The following is a 9,031-nucleotide window of genomic DNA, read 5'->3' as shown; positions in this document are numbered from 1 at the left end:
AACATATACACTACCACAGGTAAAATAGACAGCCAGTGGGAATTTGCTGTGTGACTCAGGGAGCTCAAACCGGGCTCTGTGACAACCTAGAGGGATGGGATGGGAGGCAGGTTCAAGAGGGAGGGGCATAACTATATCTATGGTTGGTTTATGCTGATGAATGGCAGGAACCAACACAACATTGGAAAGCACTTATCCTACAGTTAAATATAAAAATAAATACACAAATAAATAAATAAAATGGCATTATCTCCAAAAAATTTTTAAAAAGCCAACCAGAGGAACCAGTGCATGGGCAGTGGAGAGGAAGAGGGGGTAAGACAGAGCTGGGGAGATACAAAGGCGAAACTCTTGCTTTACTGTGGGTTTGAAAACAGAATCCACAGCCAAGTTATTCTGACAAAAGCACACACAGAAGGCCAACTACAAAGGAGGAATATGTGTTTGAACAGATGCCAAGAGAAAAACTGACTTAAGACTTCGTACTGTGTCAAAGGCTTTGTTTGTTGACAGTAGAATTATCTTGAGTTTGTGGGGGAAAATCTCGAGGTCCTCTCTGAAGCCTTCCTCAGAGACTCATACCCCGGCTGCAGTGTTTTCTCAGTGAAGCACTCCTAAGGAACACGGTAATAGGACGAGGGTGAAACCAAGGAGGACGGTGGTTCCCCCTGCCTGCCTGCACCCAACCACTGCACCATTTCTCCCCGAGGCATCCAGGGTCACGGAACCTTTGAGCCTGACCTCCAAGGTCTCTTAATTTTTTCCTTACTACGTGGTATATATCCAACCTCAGTGATTACAAGCTTTTATCACCTCTCACACAGACTACAGCAACTATCCTTTTTAAAGACATTAACTGTGGAAACACGAAGTATAAAGTATACACCTCAACTTATATACCAATCATCAAGGATAAATACACGTTACCATATTGTCATATTCGCTTTATGATTGCTACTTCTCTGCTTTAAAGAACAAATTACAGATTGCGCTGAAGTCCCACACCATCCTTCTTTCTCACCCTATAGGTAGTCATTTTCCTGAAGGTAATTTCCATGCATGGTTTATTATGTTCCTACCTCTCCTTGTGTCTATAAACAATACATTCTGTTTCTCTTTGTATTTTTAAATTCAACAGATTCATCTTATAAAATATCATTTCCTCTGTGCTCTGGTGTCTTCATACATTAAAATGTGTGCCCATCTGAGAGGCATGAAAAAGCTATATCCTTATTGATTTTGCATTCTACATTGCTTACGAGGCTGAATATCTTTCCCTATCTTTACAAGTAAGTTGAATTTCCTCTTCTCTCAAGTGCCTGTGCATTATCTTGATCTTTTTCCCTAGTGAGGGTGCTCAGTCACTCTGTCATATTTAACTCTTGCGATTCCCTGGACTGTAGCCAATCAGGTTCCTCTGTCCATAGGGTTTCCCAGGCCAGAATATGCCATTTCCTTCTCTAAGGCATCTTCCTGACCCAGAGATCAAACGCACATCTCCGGCCCTGGCAGGATTCTTCACCATCGAGTCATCTGGAAAGCCCCATTTGGAAAACGTCTTTTGCCTACTGTTTTAACTTTCATTAAGGCAAGTTCGTCTGGAGAAGGCAATGGCACCCCACTCCAGTACTCTTGCTGGCAAATCCCATGGACGGAGGAGCCTGGTAGGCTGCAGTCCTCGGGGTTGCTAAGAGTCAGACACTTTCACTTTTCACTTTCACACATTGGAGAAGGAAATGGCAACCCACTCCAGTGTTCTTGCCCAGAGAATCCCAGGGACGGGGGAGCCTGGTGGGCTGATGTCTATGGGGTCGCACAGAGTCGGTCACGACTGAAGCAACTTAGCAGCAGCAACTTAGCAACTTAGCAGCAGCAAGGCACCTTTAGAACTCTTACATCACCCTATGTTAATAATAGAGTGTTTAAATTACTATAGCTTTCTAAGAAATTGGGATTAGTTGTGAGTCTTCCATATATTTCACACATACAAACATATCTATACATTTATTTTTCAGTCCTGCAGATGAATACCATGGTTGTCTGGACCTAGGTGATGATAAGCTGCTTTTCTCTTAACAGTTCTGATAAATTTCTTCACAGATTGAGTGAATTATCTATGTAGATAAGCCTATCACTTGCAACTGACAGTTTCATTTTTCTAATCCTGAAGTTGTTTCTTTTTCCTTTCCTTATTTCGTAACTTCTTTGTTACTTATTATCTCCCTCTACACTAGAACAAAAGTTCCATCAGGGAAGGAATGTTTGACTGTTTTACACTGCTGTCCTCAATGTTGGAGAAGGCAACGGCACCCTACTCCAGAACTCTTGCCTGGAAAATCCCATGGGCGGAGGAGCCTGGTAGGCTGCAGTCCATGGGGTCGCTAAGAGTCGGACACGACTGAGCGACTTCCCTTTCACTTTTTCTCTTTCATGCATTGGAGAAGGAAATGGCAACCCAATCCAGTGTCCATGCCTGGAAAATCCCAGGGGCAGGAGAGCCTGGTGGGCTGATGTCTATGGGGTCACACAGAGTCAGACACACTGAAGTGACTTAGTAGCAGCAGTAGCAGTAGAGCTTACCAGGCAGAAGACATGAATAAATTATTTATTGAACAATGAATTTTGCATTCCTAGAGAAACCAGTTATAACTTGCAGTTACAGATCAACAGAAGTAATGCTGGACTTTACTGATTTTTTATGAATTTTAGGTAGGACCCATATTGAGTTTAAAATTTTATTGGTCTGTATTCAGTTCAATTTTGCTATTTGATCTGCTAGCTTCAAGGTAAGGTGAGGAATTTTTTTTCCTCTTTCTGTTCTCTGAAACAAAGTGAAGCTACTTTTTGTTTTGTTTTGTTTTTGATTCATTTATTTTATATTATGAGGACTATTTCTTTCAAGATCATAGATCCATCCAGATTTTCTTATTATCCATTTTTGTCTAGATCTTCAATTTTTGGCTTCAAATTTCCATTTCATTTTCTTATGATTTTTAAAATCCTTATCTGAAGTTCTTCCCCTATAATTCATTACTAATGATTATTTTTGCCTCTTTCTTCTTTTGTTTTACTTGACCAAATCTACCAGAGAGTTATACATTTTATTAATTTTTTCAGACAGGCAGCTTCGGGTTCTGTTGATTCTCTCTGAATTTCTATTTCATTCTCTTGACTAAAACATTTTCTTTGTATTATTTTGATCTTGTTCTACTTATCACTTCCTGAGGAAGGTACGTTAAATTAGTCCACTAAATTTGTGTCTCTGAAATTCCCTGTTTCTCTTGCACCCATTTTCCCAACAATAGAGCAGCTGGGGGACACTAAATAATTCTTAAATTTCTGAAAACTCTGAGAATCGTTTAGTCTCTGATTTTCATTTTTCTCAATAAGCACCTTCACTAAGGTGCTTCTGAGTACAGAAATCATTAAGGGGTCTTAAGAAAGGTGAAAACAAACAAACAAACCCCAAAACTCATAAAAAGGCCCATAGTAACTACCGTATGATCCAGCAATCTCGCTCATTGGTGTGTCGCCAAGGAAACTGAAGTCAGGGTCTGCAACCCATGTTCACTGCAGTATTATTTGGAATAGCCAAGATAGGGAGACAACGTAAATGTCCCTTGATGGATGAATGGGTAAAGAACATGTGTGGTAGATATATACAATGAAATATTTTCCACCGTAGGAAAAAAGGAAACCCTGCCATTTGTGACAACACAGGTGAACTCGGAGGGCAATATGCTAAGTGACATAGCCAGACAGAGAATGACCGAAACTATATGGTATCACTAACATGCAGAGTTCTTTCTTAAGCCATTCTCACAGAAACAGAAGATAGAAAGGGTGGATGTGAGGGCTGGGGGAGAGAGGTAAACTGCATAATACAGGTCAAAGTGTATGAAATTTACAGTAAGAATTTGGCACACAGCATTACAACTACAGTTAATAACATGGTTCAGTGTACTTCAAAGTTGCTGAGTCGATAAGCATTCTCAACACACACACACAGACACAACACAATGTGAGGTAACGGATGTTAGTTATTTTGATCTTGGTAATCATTCTACATGTATATGGACATCATATCATCAAGTTGCATACTTTAAAATATACATAGTTGTCGATTATTCCTCAATAAAGCTTTTTTTTTTTTTTAAAAAAAGGTCCATAGTATGCTGACTCTGAGCACAAGTGCTACACAAATTTTCAAAAAATTAAAAGAAAATTAATTTTATCGTTAAAAGTTAAAAAGAAAGGAATTAAAGTCATTAAACATCCCTCCATGTACCTTACCCAAAAGCTGTGTGAGTAAAATCTCTGCCTGGCTTTATCTTCAACCAGGCTGTGTGACAAGGCCAATCTTTTATTTTTTTTTAACTGTGAACTGTTCAAAGCCAACAGTATATATGACAGCAAGATGGTGAAAAACAAAGACTAGCAGACATGGTTTGTCACCAGGGTCAGCACAGGGACCCTAACCCTGAAAGGTCTCAGACTATCCAACATACAGTCAGGGAACTGTGACCTCGCTGTTTTGTTTAAAAGGAGATGAATATTCTCAGGCAAGTTTTTACCTGTAATATATGTGCAATAATATACACAATTAAACATCTACATTAAATAAAAATGCTTCATTACCTAGACTAAACTTGGCCTAATTAAAGAGTAAATCAAATTAATAAGAAAAATAATTTCTATGAGGCACATAAGCTTATTTTAATCTGGAACCCGAGTAAGGATACATATACCATTAGAGTCCTGAGCTTTATACCATAATCTCAGAAACAAGAAAGTTGAACACAATTGCTTAACCTTGGTGACCTCACATTACTAAGAGAAGGCACGTCTTTAATAGAGTGTAGGTGTGCCCATAAGTCCCAGGAGACAGTGTGTGAGCAATACCAGCATGCTGATACTGCACGTAATCCACACACAAGCAGTCGGTGGTGTGATGACACTCACTGGGATGTAATAGGCACAACAGAGCGGAAGCCAAAGAATCCTGAGATCACATTTTAAACTACTTTCCTAATCTTGCTGCATACTGGGAGACCAGTGAAGGGGGCAACTTTGCCCTCCAAGTAGACATCTGTTTGTAAAAAATGTAAATCCCAATGTGACGAGTCAGAAGCTACCTGCAGAAAAAGTCTATGTAACCACGAACAAGCCACTTCTCCTCTCTGCTGCTTCTTCTGCATCCATAGCATAAAAATATACTGCTTGTTCAATTCACAAGGAGGCCCTGAGGATTATCCATCCAAAAGCTCCAGAGAAAAGGCATAAATAAAATGACCAGGGTAGCATCATTTCAGGTACCCAATGCAAGGCTGAATTTGGATCACCTCCTGATCAGGGAGGGCCACACAGGCTCACAGGTATGAAAGCTTAAAAACTAAACGTAAAACTTTTTGGTTCACAAATCTCTTCACTTTCTCCCATGCTTCATCAGTCACTCAAAGAAACAAAATACATTTCCTCCCTCCGGGGCTTAATTAGTTCTTTGTGCTGTCAGTTTCCGTGGCCATAATCCATAGGTTTATGATACCAAATGTATCTGAGGGACCAACTGTGAGGGCAGAATCCAGGAAGGTGAGAGTAACTAAAAGCTCATGTGCTTTCAGTTACTGGAAGGCATCTGGGGTATAAGAACAGAGAAAGGCAAATTTCCAAGGCTCCTGCAGGAAGGAAGTCAGACCAACTGGATACAAGTGGCCCTGAGGAACTTGGCCAAATGACTCATTTGGAGGATGCAGAATAAACTTAATGACAGGACCTGCCTAGAGCTAGTCTCAAACTCAAGGTTGCTATATGGAATACTGTAGGACAAAGCATCACTTTGGAAGGGCTCCCTGGGATTCATCAACCCAAGGGCAGAGGTTTTTTTTTTTAATAACAACTCAGTTTAGACCCAACAGCACACGGCCCAGGCATTCTCTGCCACCCGGAGAGGAGTCTGATTTCCTTTTTACCTCAGGGCACGTGCTGGTCCCAATTACTTTCCACCAAAGCAAAAGTGAGGTCAGGGGCCAAATAAGCAGTTGTTATTGTCTCCTTTCAATAGACTCAGATACAATATGATGAATGACCTACTTAATGCACCTCACATTGGTGTATCCTATAGAAAAGATGACGCCTGCCCACTCCGGTCAGCATTCCTGTCAGGTCCCCACTTGCAAAGCCTCTGCAAAAGCTGCACTCTACGTGAGAGCATGATTTTGACCAGGTTAAGACTTCCTGTAGTGATATTTTTGGCTCAGCCAAATATTTCATTGGATCTAAGAGGAAGTGGAAGAGAGAAAGAACAAGTGGGGGAAACCAGATAAAGGAAAGAAATATTATCAGAGAAAGAAAGAGACAAAATCCTTGGAGAAGCCCAGGCCAAACCAGAGGGGAAGATGACCTCTGACAAACAGCTGCCTACAAATGGTGAGGCTTGTCTGCTGGACATCTCTAGGAAACCCAGTTCCTAAGGCCCATGTTCAGTGACGAATCTTAGTGATGAATCTGGAGGGTTAGCTTTCTCTTGAACCCGTAAGTACTGAACCAGAAAAATCACCCCCATCATTTCATAAAATCAAACCAAAGACCAGATGGGTGGGAAGTGTAGAGCCAGTATTTAAAAATATATACATCACACTTTTTCAGAGCAGTGACAATTTCACTAAATTATACTAAATGATGTGAAACTCTCTCTTTTATACTCTGTTGCTCTAATACTGAAGTCTTTAAAAGAAATGCAACATGACAAAATGCTGCCCCATATGAAGAATATTCTAAAGAGCAGAGATTTCAGAAGATGGGAAAAGCGAGTATCTCAGTTCCAGAGATAACCTGGATCAGGGGTCCCCAACCTCTGGTACTGGGTCCATGGCCTGTTAGGAACTGGGCTGCATAGCAGGAGGTGAGTGCTGAGTGAGCAAAGCTTCATCTGTATTTATAGCTGCTCCCTATGGCTGCCATTTCCGTCTGAGCTCCGTCTCCTGTCAGATCAGCAATGGCTGATTCCCATATTAAATTCTCATGCATCACAATGTAATATAATAGAAATAAAGTACACAATAAATGTAAAGTGTCTGAAGCATCCTGAAGCCATCCCCTACCACTCTGTTCCTGGGAAAATTATCTGCCATGAAATTGGCCCCAGGTGCCAAAAGGCTGGGGACCACTGCCTGAGACAGTAGCTTGGAGGGGTACCGCAGACCCTGTGGTCCAGAGGAAAACACATCCTGCCCAAAAGTGGAAAAAGCCCTCTTCATAGTTATCCCAACACTGAATTTCGAGGCCCCTTGCTTTCTCCACAAATGTCATTATATATTGAATCAAGTAAAAACTAACAGTCTCACAACTGACCAAACCTACAGTGTGTACGTTGCATAACAAGCTCAAAAATAAATAGTGAAAACAACAGAAAAAAGAAAAACCAAATGGTCATTTACTCTAAGAATCCAGGCTTGTGTTTATGCTCCACATGAGGTCCGAATTGAATCTGGGCTTGAAATCCACCAAACTCACATGCTTTCTCGAAGGAGACAGGGTGGGAGCCATTCAGGATATCATCCCGAGCCTGCAACACAAGAGGAAGCAAAAAGCATCAGGAGCTTGGGGGGACCAACACGATTTCTCCAGTTCCATGTTCCTGGCACCCAAGCCTACCCTCTCTGGGGAGATGAGGGGAAGCGTGCCAGCCAAGCCAGAGTGAGGCATTCATTCAGGACGCTGTGAGCGACTGTAGCGTCACAGAATTAATGCAAAGGGAAAACAAGTCCGTGCCCAAATTGCCTATGGATGGAAGGCATCAGCAATGCCCAGTATATTAAAACTAAAGCTTGAGTGCAATCTAGGGAGGTAGAAGTGATTGTGAAAAATAAAGGGGCCAAGGGAAGTCCTTGTATAATGACCAGATTCATAGGGGACAGAAATGCAATAGATTTTTATGACCCTAAGTGATAAAGTTAATAGAAAAATTACCTAGAAGTAAAAATCAACCCAATCCCCACCCCAAGATAAACAGAACAGACAAGCACTCAGTACTGCAGACATCTGGGTGAAATGATAAGCAAATACACAGTCCAGGAATCAGGAAGGCACTGCACTTGAAGTCTTTCTCCTGTTTCCTGACCCCCTCACTTTGTGTTGCTATTTATTGTCTTTCCTTTCTCTAGTTAAATGACCCCCAGAACACTTTCAGATGTACACTCTGACCTGTGGCCCTGAGCCTTAAACCAACAAGCATTTTCTTATTGTCTGGATCTCTCTCTCCCTCTGGCCTGCCAGCCTCATTTCTCCAAGTCCTTCCTCCATCTGCTAACTTGGGGGCCAGCAAAATTTTCCTGTAAAATGCCGGAGAGTAAACAAATTACATCTTCTGGGCCATGAACTCTGCCGTCAGAATGCGAGTGCGGCCACTGACAATACGTAGACAATTATGTGATAAAGAAGGGGATTTACCAGTGTGCAATATGTAAACAAATGAGATGTGGTTCCAATAAAACTTTAATATTTATAAACACAGGTGACACCGTGGCTGCATTTTGCTGACCCTCCTCCTCCCACATTATTGCTAAGAGCCAATAGGTTGATAAGTAAAAGGAGAGGAAAGGGAAGGAATACAGGGAAGAATGAAAGAAGTAAGAGAGGAAGGAAGATGTTTTCCTTGGGCCAACAGAAGTCTTTGGGACTGTCTAGTCAAAGCCCACATCTTACGTACTGGGTAACTGCAACTCAGATAAATTGAATGATTCATCTGAGTTTAAACAATTGCTTAATGGCAAAAATTTTAAATGTTATTGAGAGAATATCTTTCAGTTAATGAGAAATACTGATTTTCTGACCAATATCCATCCTTGTTTTCTAGATGTGAGCTAAGAAAGCAGTAGTACATGTGAATGGTGAGTATTTCCTGCAAAGCCAGAAGACAGAGAGAGACAGCAGTGGCTACCAGGACCCCCGATGGGAAGCCAACCAAAGCCCCTCTCAGGATGGCCGGCAGCACACAGTGGACATCAACCTGCACCACAGCTCAACATGATTG

At 41.4% G+C, this 9,031-nt stretch overlaps 1 protein-coding gene across 12 annotated transcripts in view; it reads right to left on the bottom strand.

Annotated features, from left to right (window-relative positions):
• The window catches only part of TLN2 (talin 2), a 499,482-nt gene that overhangs the window by 198,220 nt on the left and 292,231 nt on the right, over positions 1–9,031 (bottom strand). For all 12 annotated transcript variants that reach the window (XM_010840783.1, XM_010840793.1, XM_010840795.1 and 9 more), the window contains one exon: positions 7,437–7,564. In XM_010840783.1, the coding sequence (XP_010839085.1) occupies positions 7,437–7,564 (128 nt within the window). The remainder of the gene's footprint in view (positions 1–7,436; positions 7,565–9,031) is intronic.

The sequence above is a fragment of the Bison bison genome, unplaced genomic scaffold (assembly GCF_000754665.1).
Source record: "Bison bison bison isolate TAMUID 2011002044 unplaced genomic scaffold, Bison_UMD1.0 scf7180017864146, whole genome shotgun sequence".
NCBI lineage: Eukaryota > Metazoa > Chordata > Mammalia > Artiodactyla > Bovidae > Bison > Bison bison.
The sequence above is the reverse complement of the archived record's forward strand: the minus strand, read 5'-3'. Positions and strand labels throughout refer to the sequence as shown.